Source organism: Taeniopygia guttata, chromosome 3, assembly GCF_048771995.1.
Source record: "Taeniopygia guttata chromosome 3, bTaeGut7.mat, whole genome shotgun sequence".
Lineage (NCBI taxonomy): Eukaryota > Metazoa > Chordata > Aves > Passeriformes > Estrildidae > Taeniopygia > Taeniopygia guttata.
Genome location: NC_133027.1, coordinates 26,621,756 through 26,639,783, shown reverse-complemented (window position 1 = coordinate 26,639,783; position 18,028 = coordinate 26,621,756). Strand labels below are relative to the sequence as shown.

At 39.6% G+C, this 18,028-nt stretch overlaps 1 protein-coding gene and 1 long non-coding RNA gene across 22 annotated transcripts in view; one reads left to right on the top strand and one right to left on the bottom strand.

Moving 5' to 3' along the window:
• Positions 1-18,028, top strand: part of DST (dystonin) — a 286,720-nt gene continuing 268,692 nt past the window's right edge. For 16 of the 21 annotated variants that reach the window (XM_072926479.1, XM_072926487.1, XM_072926486.1 and 13 more), the window contains exons 1-3: positions 1-350; positions 775-836; positions 16,367-16,555. In XM_072926479.1, coding sequence (XP_072782580.1) covers positions 170-350; positions 775-836; positions 16,367-16,555 — 432 coding nt within the window. In that variant the 5' untranslated portion in view covers positions 1-169. The remainder of the gene's footprint in view (positions 351-774; positions 837-16,366; positions 16,556-18,028) is intronic. The other 5 variants (XM_072926480.1, XM_072926476.1, XM_072926483.1 and 2 more) reach the window with 1 other exon arrangement.
• On the bottom strand, positions 4,707-16,416 carry LOC115494609 (uncharacterized). Its single transcript, XR_012054888.1, has 2 exons — positions 16,285-16,416; positions 4,707-15,493 (listed from the first exon to the last, which is right to left on the bottom strand). It is a non-coding gene; the product is annotated as an uncharacterized lncRNA (long non-coding RNA).

Here is an 18,028-nt window from a genome sequence, read left to right as displayed (position 1 = left end):
CTCCTCCTCCCCCGCGCCGCCGCCTCCCGCCCGGCTGCCGGCTCCAGCAGCGCGGTGCCGGCGGCGATGCCCGCCCCGCTGCCGGGGGGAGAGGCTGCCCGGCGCTGCCCGGCCCCCCGCCGCTCGCCGCAGACCCGCGCACGCACAGGGGCAGCCGGGCGCTTGAGCCATGATTGCCGCGGCTTTCCTGGTCCTGCTGAGACCCTACAGCATCCAGTGCGCCCTCTTCTTGCTCCTGCTGCTGCTGGGGACCATTGCCACGATTTTATTCTTCTGCTGCTTGCACCGCCGGCTCCAGAAAGGGAGGCATCCCATCAAATCCGTCTTTTCAGGTCGCTCAAGGAGCCGAGGTAAGAGATGCTGCCGGTCCCTGAGGGCGGCGGGGGCTGTCCCCGGCCCATCCCCAGCTTTCTGCCGGCGGAGGGCCGCCGTGGCACGGTTTAGCCGGGCAAAGGCTTTAAAGAAAATTCAAGCCGAGCCCAGGACTGCGGCAGCCTTGTCTCCACCCATCCCTCAGCGAAACCTCGGCTGGAGGGTGAGAGGCTGGGAAACCCCCCAGCCCTCCCCGGGCTGTCAAAGAGCAGCAGAACTTTATGCCGAACTTCTTCCCTATGAATTAAATATAAATGCCGGGCGGAGCTGCCGGCTGTGCCTGAAGGGCCAGAGCCATCCCGGAGTGTGCGCCGAAGGGCGAGTGGCGGGGTAACCCTTTAGCCGGGGCGAAATGCGAGGTGCAGCTGATGGAGCCTGTGTGTCTTTCTGCTTCCCTTCCAGATGCTGTCATGAGAACTCATCACTTTCGCTCTGAGGTAATTTATTTAGCACGCAATTTCAAGGTCAGAAGTTGTTCTCTTTACCCGAGTACATATTGTCGTGGTCTTTTGTTAATGAAATCACATAGCAAACTTTTCATTTTGCATGGAAAACATAATGTCCTCTTTCATTTCTTGGTTTGTTTTTTTCCCTTCCCAACACAAAATGAGCTCTTCATCTGTGTTACCCTAACCGGCCTGCCGATTCGTGTCATTCCCAAAGGAATTGGTTACTTGGAAAAAAGCTGTGCTTACTGTACGTGCCAGACCTCCCTGTGTCCAAAAGCAGCCCTGAGCCCAGTTATTGACCTCACTGTAAATACGTGCAGAGCTGGTCACTTTTGTGACTGCAGAGCTCGCTTTGCCCACAGCCCTCACCTGTGCCCTGCTCCTTGTCAGGGAAGTTGCCCGCCTGCCTTGGATGCTGCCGCGGGAGATCCCAGAAGGATCCAGACTACAAGCCTGCTTGGCAGGGACCTCAGTGTGTGACTTTGTATTCGGAGGTCAGGGGAATCAAAACTCTTACATGCCAGTGCTGAAAGTAGAACACAAAACTCAGTCACTTCCTAGGGATTCGGAATGAGGAGCACAATTGCTGTGAAAATGTGAAAAATAATATTTGTTTTAGTACCCACTTTGTTTCCATGCTGCCCTGTAGAGCTCCTGTCTAGAGATTTCTCTTGCCTGGTTTCCTGCTATTGATTTAAGGCATATCTTCATGCCATTGCCTATTATTCTGAAAGCCTTGAGAGACAGTTTTGCACTCAAATGATATTTTGTTTTAAATTATTTGCATTTTCCTTTACCCTGCTGCGAGTGTGGAAATTATCCAATTATGACTAATGTTTTCAAAAATGTTCATGGGATACATGTTTGCAGCATGGTTCATATTGGCAATTAGTTTTAAATTCTCAACTATTTTGAAATTTGTACACACCATCACAAAAAGATGCCATAGAGACATCTTCTTTTTGTCTTTATTAAACTATGAAAAGCCTGAGTTTGTTTTTCACCAGTGCTCCAGTAAAGTGAACAAATAAATGTGTACCTCTGGAAATAAAAATATTTCTTCACTATTTAGTTTATCCAATATGAAATGCTTTGTTCCCATGTAAAATTCACTCAATCCTGAGCCTAGATGGAGATGAAGTTTAATGTTTTGAAATATGTGCCATTTTACATGGTGACACTTCAGAGGGAAGTTGCCAGAGTAATTTATTTTTATTGCTTCAGCATGTGGTTATTTGTTTATCATCCAGTCAGAAGCAGATGAATTTAAAACATTTCCTAGAAGATTCCATTAAGTGAAACATGCTAGAGTAACTGTTATATTCTTTCATAATTTTCCGTATTTTTTTTTAGATGGAGTAATACTGCAGTTAGTGGTCTAAACTGCTCTTTTAAATAAGTGGTAGAACTGTTTTTCCTTTTATTTTCTGATGAGAATTTTGATAGAGAAATTATGACTCATTTGACATCATTAAATTTTAATTTTCCAATATTTTTTCAAGCAAAATGTTATTTTAATGGATCTAATAAAATTAATGAAAAAACTACAGGCATACTTCCAATAAAAATATTGGAAACATTATCTGAAGCAGAATTTGACATTCTCTATTCATATAATCACAAAACATTATGCACTTCCAACTGCAATACAATATTGCTAAAAGCAAAGCATGATACATGAAAATATGGGCTTTGCGTAATCCCCCACCCCCAAAATTAATGTAATATCTCATCTCCAAGTTTTATAGCACAAGGTACATCTGCTAGCTTCCACCATGCTTAGTTGTTTGTCAGGTGTAGTTATAAATAGTGTTTCTTAATTAGAATGAAAGATAATGAAAAACAGGCTGATAGTAAATAGCAGTGGGTTGGCATTCATCTCCTGAGAGCTGGGTTCAAATCTGACTCCCATCACATGTGAACGTGCAGGTGGTCTAGCAGCAGTGCACAGAGAATTATAATTGCCCTATCTACAGAGCGTTGGCAATTCCTGCATGATTGACTGCCTGCCAGGAAAGCCTTATATTTGGAAAAAATAGATGTGTGCAAATTTATGTTGAGATCCTTTGCCACAGCCACAGATCTCATGGTGCATGCCTTCATTGTCTGTATACAGTGAGAACTATTGAATCCTTTTCTTTTAATACTGAACCACACAACAAAAAATAAGACTGCATACTATGGCAGGGTAGATACAAAATTTGAAAATGCATTTATGATCTTTTCAGTCCTTCTGTTTCGAATTTTAGATGCCACTGGTGAATTGAGTCCACAAATAGTTCATTTTTGTGGGCCTTGATTTTTAATGTCTCTGCAAAACATGCCTCATTATTATACATCAAAAGTCTATGCAGATATTACTTATTAGAGAATGAACTTAAACACTTGACCCCCTGCCTCAAAAGGAGGTAAATTTGCATGAATCATTATGAATCTAAAGTAGGTGAAAGTCTGTCTTTGTTAGAGGTGCTTAATAACAGAAAATATTAACCAGGAAAATGTGAGAGTTTCTTGAGATAATACAATAATTGTCTCCATCTCCCCACCAACACTTGCTACCACCCGAAGTTTGTCAGGCCTAATTTTTAATATATTTTTTTATTTACAGTCTTCAGGTTCATTATGACTGAAACTGCTGTTAAGATTCTTCCATTCCCCAGGTACCACAGAAATTCCATTAAGTCAAAAAGGAATCCCACCCAGAATAGTTAATGTTCCTAATCTCAGGAAGACCTAGATATGCCACTGCTTTAAAAAGAAAACAAGTAAATTTCCAACAGAAATATTCATTGCTACATGACACATCAGACTTTGATGTAGTTGTTTGCACTAGTCAATTTTTATTTTGAGAATCAGTTGTAGAATGAAATGTCTGAACCAAAACCACACCAAAATAACAATATAACTCAGAGTTTTACCAAAGTAGGGACTATGGTCCATTGTTGGGCCTTTAAAAATTATTATTATTATTAAAAATATAAAGGCTATAAATTATTCACTAATCTTATTCTTCTTGTGCTCTTTGTAGAAGTTGTTTTTTTCATGAAACAGAGGAATTTTCTCTGAGTTCTTTGTGGGCTTGGGCTTGATACCTTTCAATGTTTATAATTTTATGCCTTAAAAAGAGGTCTCAAAGTCTCCTGTACCTTTCAATCGAAAAGCTTTGCTTAATGTGTTGGTGTTGTCACTTGTGATTTAAATTTCTTTCTGAATTAGTTTTCCTCATAGTTGAAGCCTCTGGAGACACTGGATTATGTGAAATTTTTACCTTTCAATTAAATGGGAAGTAAGATTCTAGCCCGTAGGCTGGAAGGAATTAATCTGAATGGTATAATTCTTAATGTCTTTTGATTTGGTGTTAAGAACTGTTGAAAAGGAAGGCTCTCATTCAGGATCTATAAATGGTTGGGTTTTACGAGATTGTGAAGGGATAATTGTGCTAATTGCTGAAGTAGCAGTTTTCACATTATTAAGGAACAATTACCAGATTTATCTTTTGCCTGAAATTTTCTCTGAGCTTCACAGTTTTCCTTTATCTTACCTTTTATGTTAGGCATACTATGACTTCAGGAACTGAAGGTATCAGTGTCAGTGGGAAGTCACAAGCAACATGGTATCACTTTGTATTTATTGAATTTTGACTCATATATTTTGGGCAAGTTTTCTGAGAATGCTTCCACTGAGACCTACAGGTTGAAAACTACTAGGAAATAAATCAGTAAAAGTTTTACAGTCCATTGTAAATTCTGGCTTCACATAACCCAGGTGGGACTAAACACACCAATAAGATAAATGGGAGTTGATACTTTGTGAAAAGACTCTGTTAGGGTTGGCAGTATGTGTCAACCATTTTTGTAGCAAAGGAATAACATCTGGTGGTTTGAGTTTTGCAGACCCCACATTTTATTTTTAGTACACTGAACAGTTGCTACAAGGTTGTGTATATTCATTCTATTTCAATATTCTTATTGATGACATGGATGAGGGGATTGAGTCTTTTGTTAGTAAATTTGCAGATGAGCTGGGAGCATGTGTTGGTCTGTTGGAGGGTAGGAAGGCTCTGCAGAGAGACCTGGGATGGTTGGATGGATGGAGAGAGTCCAGTAAGATGAAGTTTAATAAGTCCAAGTGCTGAGTCCTGCATATTTTGGCCACAATAACCCACAATGCTACAGGCTGGGGACGGTGTGGCTGGACAGTGCCCAGGCAGAAAGGGACCTGGGGGTGCTGCCCAACAGCCAACTGAACACGAGCCAGCAGTGTGGTGGCCCTGGTGGCCAAGAATGCCAAGGGCATCCTGGCCTGTATCAGGAATGGTGTGGCCAGCAGGAGCAGGGAGGTCATTCTCTCCCTGCACTTGGCACTGGTGAGACCACAGTGCTGTGTCCAGTTCTCGCCCCTCAGTTTGGGAAGGACCTTGAGACGCTTGAGCACATCCAGAGGAGGGAGCAAGGCTGGTGAGGGGCTTGGAACACAAACCCTGTGAGGAACAACTGAGGGAGCTGGGGGTGTTTAGCCCGGAGAAAAGGAGACCTTGTCACTCTACAACTCCCTGAAAGGTGGCTGTAGTCAGGCGGGGTTGGTCTCTGTCTCCAGGCAGCAACTGACAGAACCAGAGGACACAGCCTTAACCTGCGCCAAGGGAAATATAGGTTGGATATTAGGAAAAAGTTTTTCACGGAAAGATTAATAAAGTAGTGGAATTGTCTGCCAGGGGGGTGGTGGAGTCACCATCCCTGGATGTGTTTAAAAAAAGACTGGACATGGCAGTTGGTGCCATGGTTTAGTTGAGGTGTTGGGGCATGGGTTGGACTCAATGATCTTGAAAGTCTCTTTCAAACTAGTCATTCTGTGATTCTGTTTTGTAGTGACTACATGGGTAGTGATATAGTTCATTCAAGACTGATGTTACTTTTTTAAAAGGAAATGGATTTTTTAAATCATCTGTTATGGTACAATGGGTGCAAAGCTATAGAACAACAATGTATATTGGGAAATCTATATATTACTTTGTCAACACAGATGCCCAGAAAATTTTCCATAAACTTATCCCTAAGTGCACCTTTGCCATAATCATGCCCCTTCTGAGGCTGATTGTGAGACAGTTGTCTAAAAATACAGATTCTAGTTATCTTACAAAACAATAATGAATAGTCTTTGAAGAGTTGCACCATAATTCATCCTGAGCATTGCAGTATTTATAAACTGCTCCAGATAGGTACAGCTCCAGTGAAAGGAGAAATCAGCAGACCCTCCAAGCTAAATTTGAGTCTTCTGTTTGATCGGAGGGAGTTTATCCATCGAGCACCACAAATGTGCAGGACTAGCCAGAAAAATACATTCATTAACCTATTGAAAGGATGTTTTATTGTTTTTACAGAGTTGAATCAGCCTGAGAATATTTTACCTTTGTGTTTGACATGATTTCCCTCAGGATGTTTAAACTATTTTTCCATTAGCTGTCTAAGAGTTAAGGAACAGGTTCAAAAGAAAATACATCTGAGAAAAAATAAATTGTTTTCTTAGCTGTATGAGAGCACTTACATATAGGAATGAATGGAGAGCTATAAATACAGGTTACACTGTATAAGGACAAACCGTTCTGTCCATTTTTCATAACATATCAAATAATGTGGCCCAGACAGAGAGTGCCACATGGGCTGTCACATGGCAAAGTAGGTATCACTGAGATTTGATTTACAATATGTTATATGTCCATCACTCTTTGTCAGCTTTAGTCACAGCAGTGCTGCCTTTAGACAGCCCATAAGCATTGGTCTGTGCTGAGGAACAGCCTGTTCTGCAGCTGTATCACCAAATACGTGGCATTTGTCCGCTTGCTGCAGCCAGACTGCTCGAGTGCTGGGCTAAACTAACTCCAGAGAAGCTAACTTGGGTACTTTTACTCTGTACTACAATGTGTACAAATGCCTGATGTATTTATATAGCCTTCTGGTTGTCTGCATCTCTGCTCTGGATTCTGATGGTCTGCAGAACTTTGAAATGCCGAGGGAATTGCCTCTGAGCTTCACCAATCACCTAAGAAAGTACTGACATTGTGTTATGGTCCACATCAGTGGTCAGGCATGGTCCTGGGACCTGCTTTATAAGTGAACACATCCTCATAGTTCTCTAGCAGGACCGGGAAAACCACTGCATAAAGATACACTACCTCATAAAAGTTCTTACTCTTTAGTTTGCCATTAATATACACTCTTGCCAACAACCTCATGGCAATCATGTGAGTATTTAGATATCCACATTTCTCAGTATCTACTGCTGTCTCTGGAATTGTGGGTTTTAGATGAGCAGCAGTTCATTTGTGCTGTGTGCCCTGTGCACACTCTCTGTACACACAAGCAGAACCCTGATTTCAAGGGGACACAGGGGGAGCACAGCTTGTGGCCATCTGCCTGTTAACAGGCACATTGTACACATGTACAGAACAGGAACTTCTAGCTACTGTCTTTTGCCCTAAACAAACCTCAGACTGAAACTGTGAATTAAAATAGCTGAGGTCATACTTGCAGTGAGCACATGTATTACCACATTGTAGAAACTGTTCTTACACAGACAGAAAGGATCATGCAGGGCTCCATAGATGACACACTACTCAGAAAGGCTTAATCATCTGCACTGATTTCTCAGTTATTGTAGTTAGATTGGGTGACAGATCAGGTTGTGGATCTTCCTTCAGAAACAATTTAGCTCTTTAGACTGAGGGTATTGAATGTAAGAAGGGACTGCATGAACAGGGTAGTATGACCCTTGGTGTTGTGGCTGCTCCAGGGCTGTTACGCATGTTTTCCTTGGGCATGGAAACCTCACTCACACTCTCTTCCATTCCCAGACTGTTTTAAGTAGAGACACCTTTGATATGCTATGGAATAATGTGCAGAGCACAGGGTGAAGTGACCTTGATGTTTTCATGCTGGATCTGATTCAGCTGAGCTGGCTTTTTGGGGCCTGGCCATGACAGACATGAGAGGACACCAGGCAGAGCTGCAGCCGCTCACCCTGCTGCTCCACGTGCTCTGCAGCCTGGAGGGGTCTCGGGCTCTGGAGAGTGGCACGTGGAATCCTGCAGCCTCCCAGGGAAAGGACCCGCACTGTGTGGCAGAGATGCTTTAGCATGTCAGGCTCACAGTGCAGACAGCTGATCCTGGCTTAGTGTTGGCAAAGCTGCCTTGGTTTTGAGCTTGTTCCTCATGCTTCTGGTTCAGCAGCGAGGCTGGGTACTTGTTATCTGGATACTTGTACCCAAAGTGCCCGAGCCCCTGCTGGGCTCCCTTGTGCCCTACTGCCTTGCATCAAGGAGAGTCAGAGCTTTGCTGTTCCTGACTCATCAGTGGGAATGAAACATGAGCTCTGGCTGAAGTGTGAAAACACCATATCAGCTACAGAAACTAACTGCACTTGATGTTTAGGCAAAGACACTTTTCTTGCAAGTTGTGCCATTGTCCTTATCTCCCCTGTCCACTCAGCTGTTTAAATATGGCACTCTGCTTCAGGATGGTGGGGAGATAGTAGAGCAGACTGGAAGTGAAACACAGATCCTACAGGCTTAATTGATGATTATATACATTGATAGCACAAATTATACTGAAATAAATAATCATGTCAGGCTGAGGTATTGTATTTATCCTTCTTCCTTGTTCTAGAAAGAACAAAATGATACAACCAATCTATTCTGATCTGCCTCCACTACCTTCCTTCATGTGAAGGTAGGAGCTGAAAAGTGAGTCTGTAAAAACAGCATCCCCTTATGCAGCCCAACAAGCTCACTGTAGGTATTTACAGATTATAGTCCATAGAACTACTCACTGACCTAGTGTTGATGTCTGCTTCAGGATGTGCTGAATGGTTCTTCAAGCCTCACTGAATGTGTCAACTACATTTTTTATTGGTGATAACAGGGAACAAAGAGTTGTTCAGGTATGTTGTTGGTATCTGAATCCAGTTATCTTAATAGATACCTGAATTCTAGCCTAGTTGTGTTTTTATAATATATTCCTGTGAAGTCTCTCATCAGTTATGCATCTATTTTATCATTTAAAAGGTACAGACACATCTAAACAAGCTGTGGTGGATATATTCTCTTACCAGTTTGTGTTTCAAACAAACACACTGGACAAAAGAGAGTAATCTCTTCATATTAGACGTTTTGCAGCACTGCTATGGTTTAGCAATCTCTGTTATTTCTTATTCAGCTTCTTACTGTATTTTTAATATTTAAAGCTAATTTTTTCTGGCAAGTCTTTGGTATATACTGGACACTGCCCAAGATGAGGAGACATGAAGAGATGGAAAACAGAGGAAGCAGGACTGGAAAGGGGACATGCTAGGGGAATGTGCTAGTATATTTTAAATTAAACCTTCCTTTGCAGACCCCACTGATAAAGAAGTACACTGATTTTTTTGTTCTTAAATGATTGTTCCCTTCCTAGGGAGGCTTGCAGTGCCCTGAGGTAACAGGGAAGGAACTAGGACAAGCCATCGCAAAGATGCAGTGGAGAGCTGTAAGCCTTCTTGTCAGAGAACGATAGGGCTGCTTGGAGAACAGGCTCTGTGGCTGACAGCTTTAGTCAGGAAAGAGCAGTTAAAAAGTATCTGAAGGCATGACTGGGTGTGCCATTTGGGGTTGCAGATCATCAGATTTTCCTAATGTTACAATTTACCTGTGCTTTGATAGAAATCCTGACCTTATGATAGGAAAAACCAAACGTGTCATGTTAAACAGCAGTGTCATTTAGCATGGGTTATTAGACCTTGTATTCTAAATTCACACTTAAACCTAGGGGCACCTAAATACCTCAATACAGGGGCCCCTATGTATTTACATGGTGGGTGGCTGGTTAAGAACTGGAAAGCAGATTATTGATGTTCTATTTCATGAATTCAGTTGGGAAAGTAATCTTGTTCAGGTTATGTAAAAAGCGATTGCTTTAAATGCCTTTGAACGTGTGGACTTATCTTGGAATATTGCATGTGCCAAATCACAGTCTTCAATATCTGAGAAATGGTTCCAGCACTGCTTAGAGTTTAGATTTTATAAGATAAGAATAATATCTCCTAAAATAAACATAAGGCATGCAAAGAAGCATCAGTGAAAGCTTGCTGATGAGGGAGTGGAATGAGAAATTGAATGTAAAATCTTGTATTTTATGTTTTAAATCCTGATTCAGATCTTTATAGGAGTAACCCTTTTTAAGATTATAAAAAATTATCAAGAAAACCACACACAAAAAAAGGTTGCAGTCTATTTTTTTTAGTTCTGATAGAATCGAAATAGAGCAAATACAGTTGCATCCTCCTTGGGTGTTAGTGAAGTAATACACTCAGGGAGTGTAGGTAATCTTCCTGTGATAGAAAACTTACATGTTACATTACTTAGAAATCTTTGCTATAAATATCTCAGAGAACTTAGCTGGAATCTTGGATTTTGGGTGGAACTTACAGAACTGGCAGTTAAATAAATGCTGTGGGGTTTTCTTTGGTTCTTTGTAAACTGATGATATTTGGGATGGAAATCTCTATGGAAAAGGAAGGAGGGAAATAATGCAATCTTGGCCACAATTTAATTTAGAACAATTGTTTTAACAATTCAGATGCATAGATATGTGCATATATATACACACACACATATATGTTTTTCCATGTAGCAGAAAGAATCTCAAATTTTTGTCTTTCAGTGTGCAGGGGAATTTCATATAATAAAGTAATTTAATGTAAACCTTTTAGCCATTTTAGTTGAAGGAGGTACTCCAGCTATAGGGTTTAATTATATTTCAGCCTATCTGTAGAACAGCTGAGAATGCCAGCATCTTGAGAAGGGTTTGATGCTACACATAGTAATGTCTGCAGGCCCTTAGATGCTGTGGGTTGCGTAGACATGAAAGTTTCCAAGATTTAAACAGGTGGTAACTGACAATATGAAGACTATTTCTTGACGCCATTAGTTGACACTGGTAACAGATGACAAGTCTCATGCACATACAACCACTGTCAGAAGCCTTAAAAGCTAGAACACAAATCTCGCTATCCTATCTAAGCTTCTTCTGGCTTTGATATTTTTTGGTGCACCTTCATCTACAGGAATTACTCAAATATCTTTGAGTAAAGGCCTTTAAAGCAGAACTTGAGTTCTGCTGTCACTGAATTATGGCCTAATGCTAGCTAGCACTTTCTCTGTGATTTACTGAAGTTCTGCCAGAAGGTAAGCTGGGCTGCAGTCCAGTGCCCACTGAAGTTAATGCAAAGATTTTTGTTGACTTCAGCTGGATGTCAGATAATGCCCTTTTACCTCTATGGATGTTAATGCTTACTGACTCTAAAAACCCACACTGGCTGGAAAGGCTGGGTTCCAACATCAGAATTCTGACAACCAATGTATTCTACATAAAATACTTATACACTGGAAAAAATGAAAACTGAATATGGCTTCTTATCAAGCATAAAAATAAAGATAACGTATGATGAAGGCAGTAGCCTAGTAGAAACTAAAATGGAGAGGAGAAGGATCTGGTGAATTAATACAATAGCACATTGAAAGAATGGAGGAGTCAGAGATTTGTATCACTAAAGCAATAATGCACATGGGGTAGCACTGATGTATTCATCTGGTGCTAATAAAGTACCAGACAAAGAATTAAAAATAAATACAGAAAAACTAAGACAGTGAAAGCAAAAAGTTCAATACATTATTCAACATGTTCTTATCTGTAAAATATTATTTTACAGATTTTTTTTATTTAATAATAAATATTTTGTTATTTAAATAAAAGCAAAAGCTAGACAAGTTTTTAAGGATATTTCAAATTCCCATTTTTATGACGAATGGATTAGGAATGAGAATAAGGAAAAACACAACAAAGATAGCAGAGTATAACATATTTGGTAATCAAATACCAGACTATATTGAAGAAATGGGCCAAATTATGTTGTTAACCAATGAAAGGTTGAGTATATTACAGAGAAAAGTCTTTAGCCACATTCTTAATGTTTATGATCTTCAGAAAGGGTCTTTTGAATGACTTTTAACGGTTCAGTGAGGACTACTTTCAGATGTGTAGACTCACTGGAAAGGAGATGGGGAGGGAAATGTTTAAACAGAATATAAAAACATGTGCTACTGTTATATATATCCGTATTAAAATTTATAAGAGTACTGTACTGAATTATGGGAATCCATCGAGAGTGATATCCGTGAATGAGGAAATGTGAAACTCTCACAGGAAAAAAAAAAAAGTGATGGAAGAGACCAGAATAATTTCATGTAGAAGGAGAAAAATAAAAGGAAGTCTGGTGATAAAATATGGAATGATGAATACCAGATTGGAGGCAGACCAAAACCTAGCCACCATGGGCCTGTTCCATCCTATTTAATTTGGATACTCACAGTATGCATGTGTGTGAGTGAAGTGATCAGTCTGGCTCTGGGTATGGCCAATGGAGAGAAACAGGTGCTGTGAGGGAGTGGTTAATCTCATCTGCTGGTTTTGGTGGCTCAAAGGGTAACCTGGGGAGGGGATGTCTGCTGAACTTTGGCCAGAGAAAACCCACACATGTTTCTATAGACAAGAAATTAGTCACTGAATAAGAGGGGTGAAGTTAAAACTTGGCTGGATAAGATATTTTCTACAGAGCACCTTATTGTGAAAGTAATTTTACATAGTGTGCTCTGGCATCCATGACCAGGCTGGCAACATTCATCATTAATTTGTATATAAAGACAGACAAAATAAGTTCTTTCAATATTATCACACCCCATTCAAGAGGAAAAAAACCAGAAGAACCAACAATGACAAACAACCAAAAAACCAACCAACCAACCAAAAAAACCCACAAACCAAAACCCCCCAACACTCAGAAGATTTAAAAGGATGAATTTCCACTAAAAAAGACTGGTCTCCCCAGCCTGCTTCCTCATACAGAAAAGCTCACTTGAGACCAGGTGAACTAGCCTTTGGCTCTGCAACAGCCTCCAGAGACAGCACTCCACTCCTGTTTGCTGTAGACTTTGATTAGGAAGATCATTCTTCCTGGATTCCAACAGACTCTAACTGGAAGAATGCACATGAATGCTTTTGCAGAGAAGATAATTCCAGGTTCAATTGGCCTCGTGTCTTCCTCTGATATGTCTAAAACTGGTTCTGATGGTCATATGAGTTGTTTCTTTAAGGAAGATTACTTTAGTGTAAATCTTTGTGCAGCTCTTTTGGTATTTGGAAGACAGGTTTTCTAAAAATACATGTTGGAAGTTTTGTTTGGTTTGCCTAGTTTCAGAATTTTACAGGCACAAAAATGAGTCAGGCAGTAGGTTCTGGGAATGAGCAACTCCCCCCCAGCACAAAGAACAAGACAAGGTTTTCATTGCACAGTGACACAGCATTCATATGATACTGGAAACTACAAATTGCTTAATGGTGTTAGAGCAACCTCGTTGTCATATCCCTGTGATTTTAAAATCTCCAGCTTTTCGTCTGTGATTTGGTCTCAGGTGGTGTACTGTGCTTCCCTGAGCATTTTGTAACCCTTTTCTGCTCATCTAAAATAGTGCTGTCTTTACCAAACAAGTATTTGTGTGATTTCCATGGTTTTTATTTTGATTGCTGTATTAATATGATGTTTTTAATTCTAGACTATACTGAGGGATAAATAACACAGATGACCCAAAAAGCTTCTATTCATTTTACCGTTTAGAAGGAATCACCAGGCACCCTAATTTTGCACTGAGCATAGGAGTAGTAGCTTCCATATTTTACATCACTTTTAACTCTTATCTTCATTTTTGATTATCAAATTTTGAAATTTTCTGGATTTGAACATTTGCTCTGGCAAAGTCCCATTGCAGGAATGAGTAAGCATTTTGGGATTTGGTCTGAGGACTCTGCCCTTGTAACATTATCTTTGTAGACACAGAATTTATTTTCCACCTGAAATCGTGATCCTCCGCCTTTATCACATTATAATCCTCCTCACAGCAACAATTTGTGATACTGCAGGCAGATTATGACTTCAAGAGGAGAATGAGCCTCAGCAAACAGAAGCGGATGAGCTCTTAAAGAGATAAAGATCCCATTTTCTTGCTAGTAATAAAGAGCAAAAGTGAAAAAATACAGACAATATCAAGGTGAAATATTGTCAATAAACAGATTTTTCTGGAAATCACAAGTGAATTTTTCATATTGAAACATAATAATCAATAAACCTAGTCATATTTTTCAAGGTGAAGCCACTTGGTGAGACAGACCCACATATTTAAATCCCTATTTGGCATGTGTTTCTAAGCACTTTTAGAGCTGCTTAGCTTCTATCAAATTCTTCTGTTACATAAACATACTTTCCCGAAGAGTTTTATCCAGCTAATGGGATGGGAGTGTGGCGAGGGAGCAGTGCAGGGTATATCACAAGGCTTTGGCCAGTGACCCTCACATAAATAAACCATAATGCATTTAACATTTAGAAAATCTATTCTGGTTTCAGAACTTGGAATAGATTTGCTGGGTGTTTTGATCTCTTAAGGAATATTTTCACTTGCTGTGGAATAATCCCCGGTGCACACTGGCATTTTTTCCTAAAAGAAAATTTCCACGAGCAGTAAGCCATGCTGTAGCAGGCTCCCTGAATTGCATTTTTCCCTCTTATCCCGACTAGTCCTTAGTATCATGTTGAATGATACATTGTAAGTATATGTTAGCTATTTCACAGTGCATAAAAAAAAAGGGGCAATAAGCTTTCCTGCTGCAATAGTGTGGCAGAGTCTCAGATTCACATCTTTGCATGTTTGGAGATCCTCCTAAATCTGCGTAGATCTGCTGGCTGCAGTGGCTTCCACTGTACTGCTTGCTTTGGCTGATACGGGCAGGGTCCTGCTTCCATTCAGACATGGGCTGCCAGGGTCTTCCTTACCTCAACTCTGAATGATTCCATTGCTTCAGTAGAGTCAGAGAGATCCTAAAAAATGATTCAGGAAATATTGGCTGTACCTTTGCATCATATGTATTGCACGGCCCTGATGCACTGCACACATGAACCTCCCAGACTAAGCAGACTTGGGCTCTATCTCTATCCCTTCTCTCCAGTGTTCATGTGCAGAAGGTTGTTCCTTGAAAGTTACTTCACCTTTCCACTTCAACCTTTTTACATCATCTGTTGCATGCAATGTGTATCTATAGCAATTACTAGCATGTGTGTGTAAATGTGTGTTTGTGTCTTTTGGCTATTTAAGTGTATATTTACTTCATGTGGAAAACATTTAAATAATGAAGATAGCTGTTTGTCCATCTGAGTGTCCAGGACAGATACTGTTTTCCCTTACAGTCTCATGAACATTAGTGGAGGAAATCCAGTTTTCACAGAGCCATACTTTTGATTGTTTCAATTTACCAACATAACAGCATTTTAGCACAACTCTTCTGTGCCGATTTCCTAATTAAAACAACAACAAAAAATGAAAAACAAATCACAAAACCCAAAAGCTAATGGAAGGGGGTAGCAAAAGAACAGCAGATTTATATGGAAATGTACTGCTCCCACTGGTTTTCTGCTGGCAGGAATTCAGGATATTTAGATTTGCAGCATAGATTTCTGCAGTTTTATCTGAAATCTAACCTCGCAGAAGTTTGATTCTAAAATGCTGACTTTGTTGCATAAGGACTTCAGCAAGTATTCTACTAGAAGAAAAAAGAAAGTAGAAAATCAGAAATTGTTGCATGTATTCTTGGTTTTGAAAAGAAATATAGTTCTTAAACTCCAGACTGTCACTAAGGTCTGGCTCACCTATTCTGAAAGCTGATATGACTAAGTGAATGAATATTTACAACCTGGCCAAGTTTAATATCAACCAACATTGTATTCAGTACAAATGGCCCTTGTCAGACTTGTGCATGCTCATGAGGGGACTCGGTGAAATGAGAGAATGCTCATTGTAAATGCTCTGCAGGTAGCAATAAAAGGATAGCATTATACATGTTGCCATTAAAGGAATGAAATTCTGTAAGACCATGAGCCATTCTGGATGATGCTCAGAGGTTTTCCCAGAAATCCTCTAAAAAGCATCTCTGAAGGCAGCTTTTCCTGAGTTTATTAATTTGGCCAATTATACCTGTATTTCTGAGACAATATAATTGTTGCCTCCTATCAATTTTTCTTCACTTTCGTTCTCAGGAAAAGGTCCATGTTTTCAGCCCATGCTCCCTAAAACAATTTCTCATGAGGCCAAGAATTAACCTGGAAATTTTTAATTATAAATTTTAAATTAGAACTTTTATAGTTATAAATAACTAAAAGTGTGAGCTTATAAAGAAAATCAACAGGAGTTACTGCTATTGACTGTGTCTATCATACATACAATTGAGCAACATAAATCAGATATGATATTAACAGCACTTGGCAACATCTCTTTATTGCTACAGGCAGTATAAATGGACATTATATTAATTTAAGGTGAGCATGCCTGTACCTTGAGTTGTTAAGATTTTGTAGTTGTAACACAGCTCCATTTTGGGAGATGCCAAACACGATGATTCCATTTTCTCTTACAGGGCTTTAGATCAAGCCCTCGCCATGCCAGAAGACGAGTGACACCTCGCCTGGAGGAAACACAACCCATAGTGGAAGCTCACCACCTCAGTGAGCAGGAAACTGCTGTAAGAAAAAGAAAAATCAAGAAAAGCAGCCGAGTCCAACCAGAATTTTACCATTCTGTTCAAGTCACCCCAACTCGAAAACCTGTAAGTGTTCTACCTTTACGGAGAAATAGCATTTATACTTAGAGGCATGTAACATAATTCTAATTTTTGGACTATTCATATTCTCTTCCTCAATTTAAAAACCTTTTCAGTTATCATATTCACCATCAAATCCAAAGTTGGTAAGACTGTATTTAATATTGATGCATAACTCTAAAAAATAATTCTCTTCTGAAGAGGGTTCTTTGAATTTTGATTTTTAAAATTTATTATTTAGACTATAGACTATAATTAAATTAGATATTAAATTTTATATTTTTATAGTGATATTAACAGGTTTTTATAGCAAATGTGCATTTTATTTAAATTTCTTACTTACATTTAACAGAGATGCTATGTACTGAACTAAATTTATATTAAATATAATTACTAGATTTAATTTTGAGATCTCTTCTACTTTTTACAGTGTTTATAATATTCTGCTCAACAAAACTTAGATCAAATCTCATAATTCTTTGCTCCTCAGCTAGATTTACACACATTTCTTTTAATACTGATAACCTACTTTTAGTATGGAAATATGACAGTTTGTTGAGACATACAGTTCCTGATGTAAATTTGCATGAAGCCCTATTCTGTCCTGCAGGCATAATGCATTTCTCTTTTTAATGAGAGCTCATTGCTTTGACACATTTTCTGAAGAACTTTTCTGCGCCAGTGTTATGGGGCTTGAAAACTTTTATAAAGTCAGTATTATTAAAGAGGTAATTATTGAGCATATCCTAGACCAGATTATCTTGAAGTTGCTGGAACCTAACTGAGCCTTCCTAGATTGGTGCTAACTAAGCACCAAGAATTATCGGTGAGCTCTGCAGATGGTTTGAGGAAGCATTCCTTAGTGGAATTACATTGCCTGAGAGAACAAGCAACTTCTGCAAAGAAAGCCATAGCTGCCAACAACTGCCAGAATTTTTACCTACTATCTGAATTTGTTTCTCTGCTTTCACTTGACTAGTCCCCATTTTGCAATGTTCTCTCACACTTCTGTTTATGGTTTATTTTACACTGCTTATGTTTTTGTGCTTAATTTGAGCTGATGGGTTTGTCTTCTACTCTTCTTAAAGGATCTGCTGTCACTTTCTTCTCAACCATCTTACTTTCTAGACTACTTTGTCTAGCTCTGTTACTCTTACTAGGTCTCTAGCCTCTCACCAGGCTCTCTCTGTTCATTATTCACTTCTGGTCCTTTCCCTGCTTTGTTGTCCTTCCTTCATCTCTTCCATCATCAACCATTATTTTCCATATCACACCTCTTGGTTTGTTGTTGTTTTATTTATTTTTTTTTAATTCCCTTTTTTGTTTGATTGTTTGTATTTTTTCCCATGGTAGGCCTGTGCCAAGGGTAAGCCTGCCTGTCACTGCTGAGGCTGTAATCAATTTCCACTGATTACCGACATCGGAAAAAGAGCATCAGTGCCACTGAATTAAAGAGCTAAAACTGTAGAAATGGTGTCA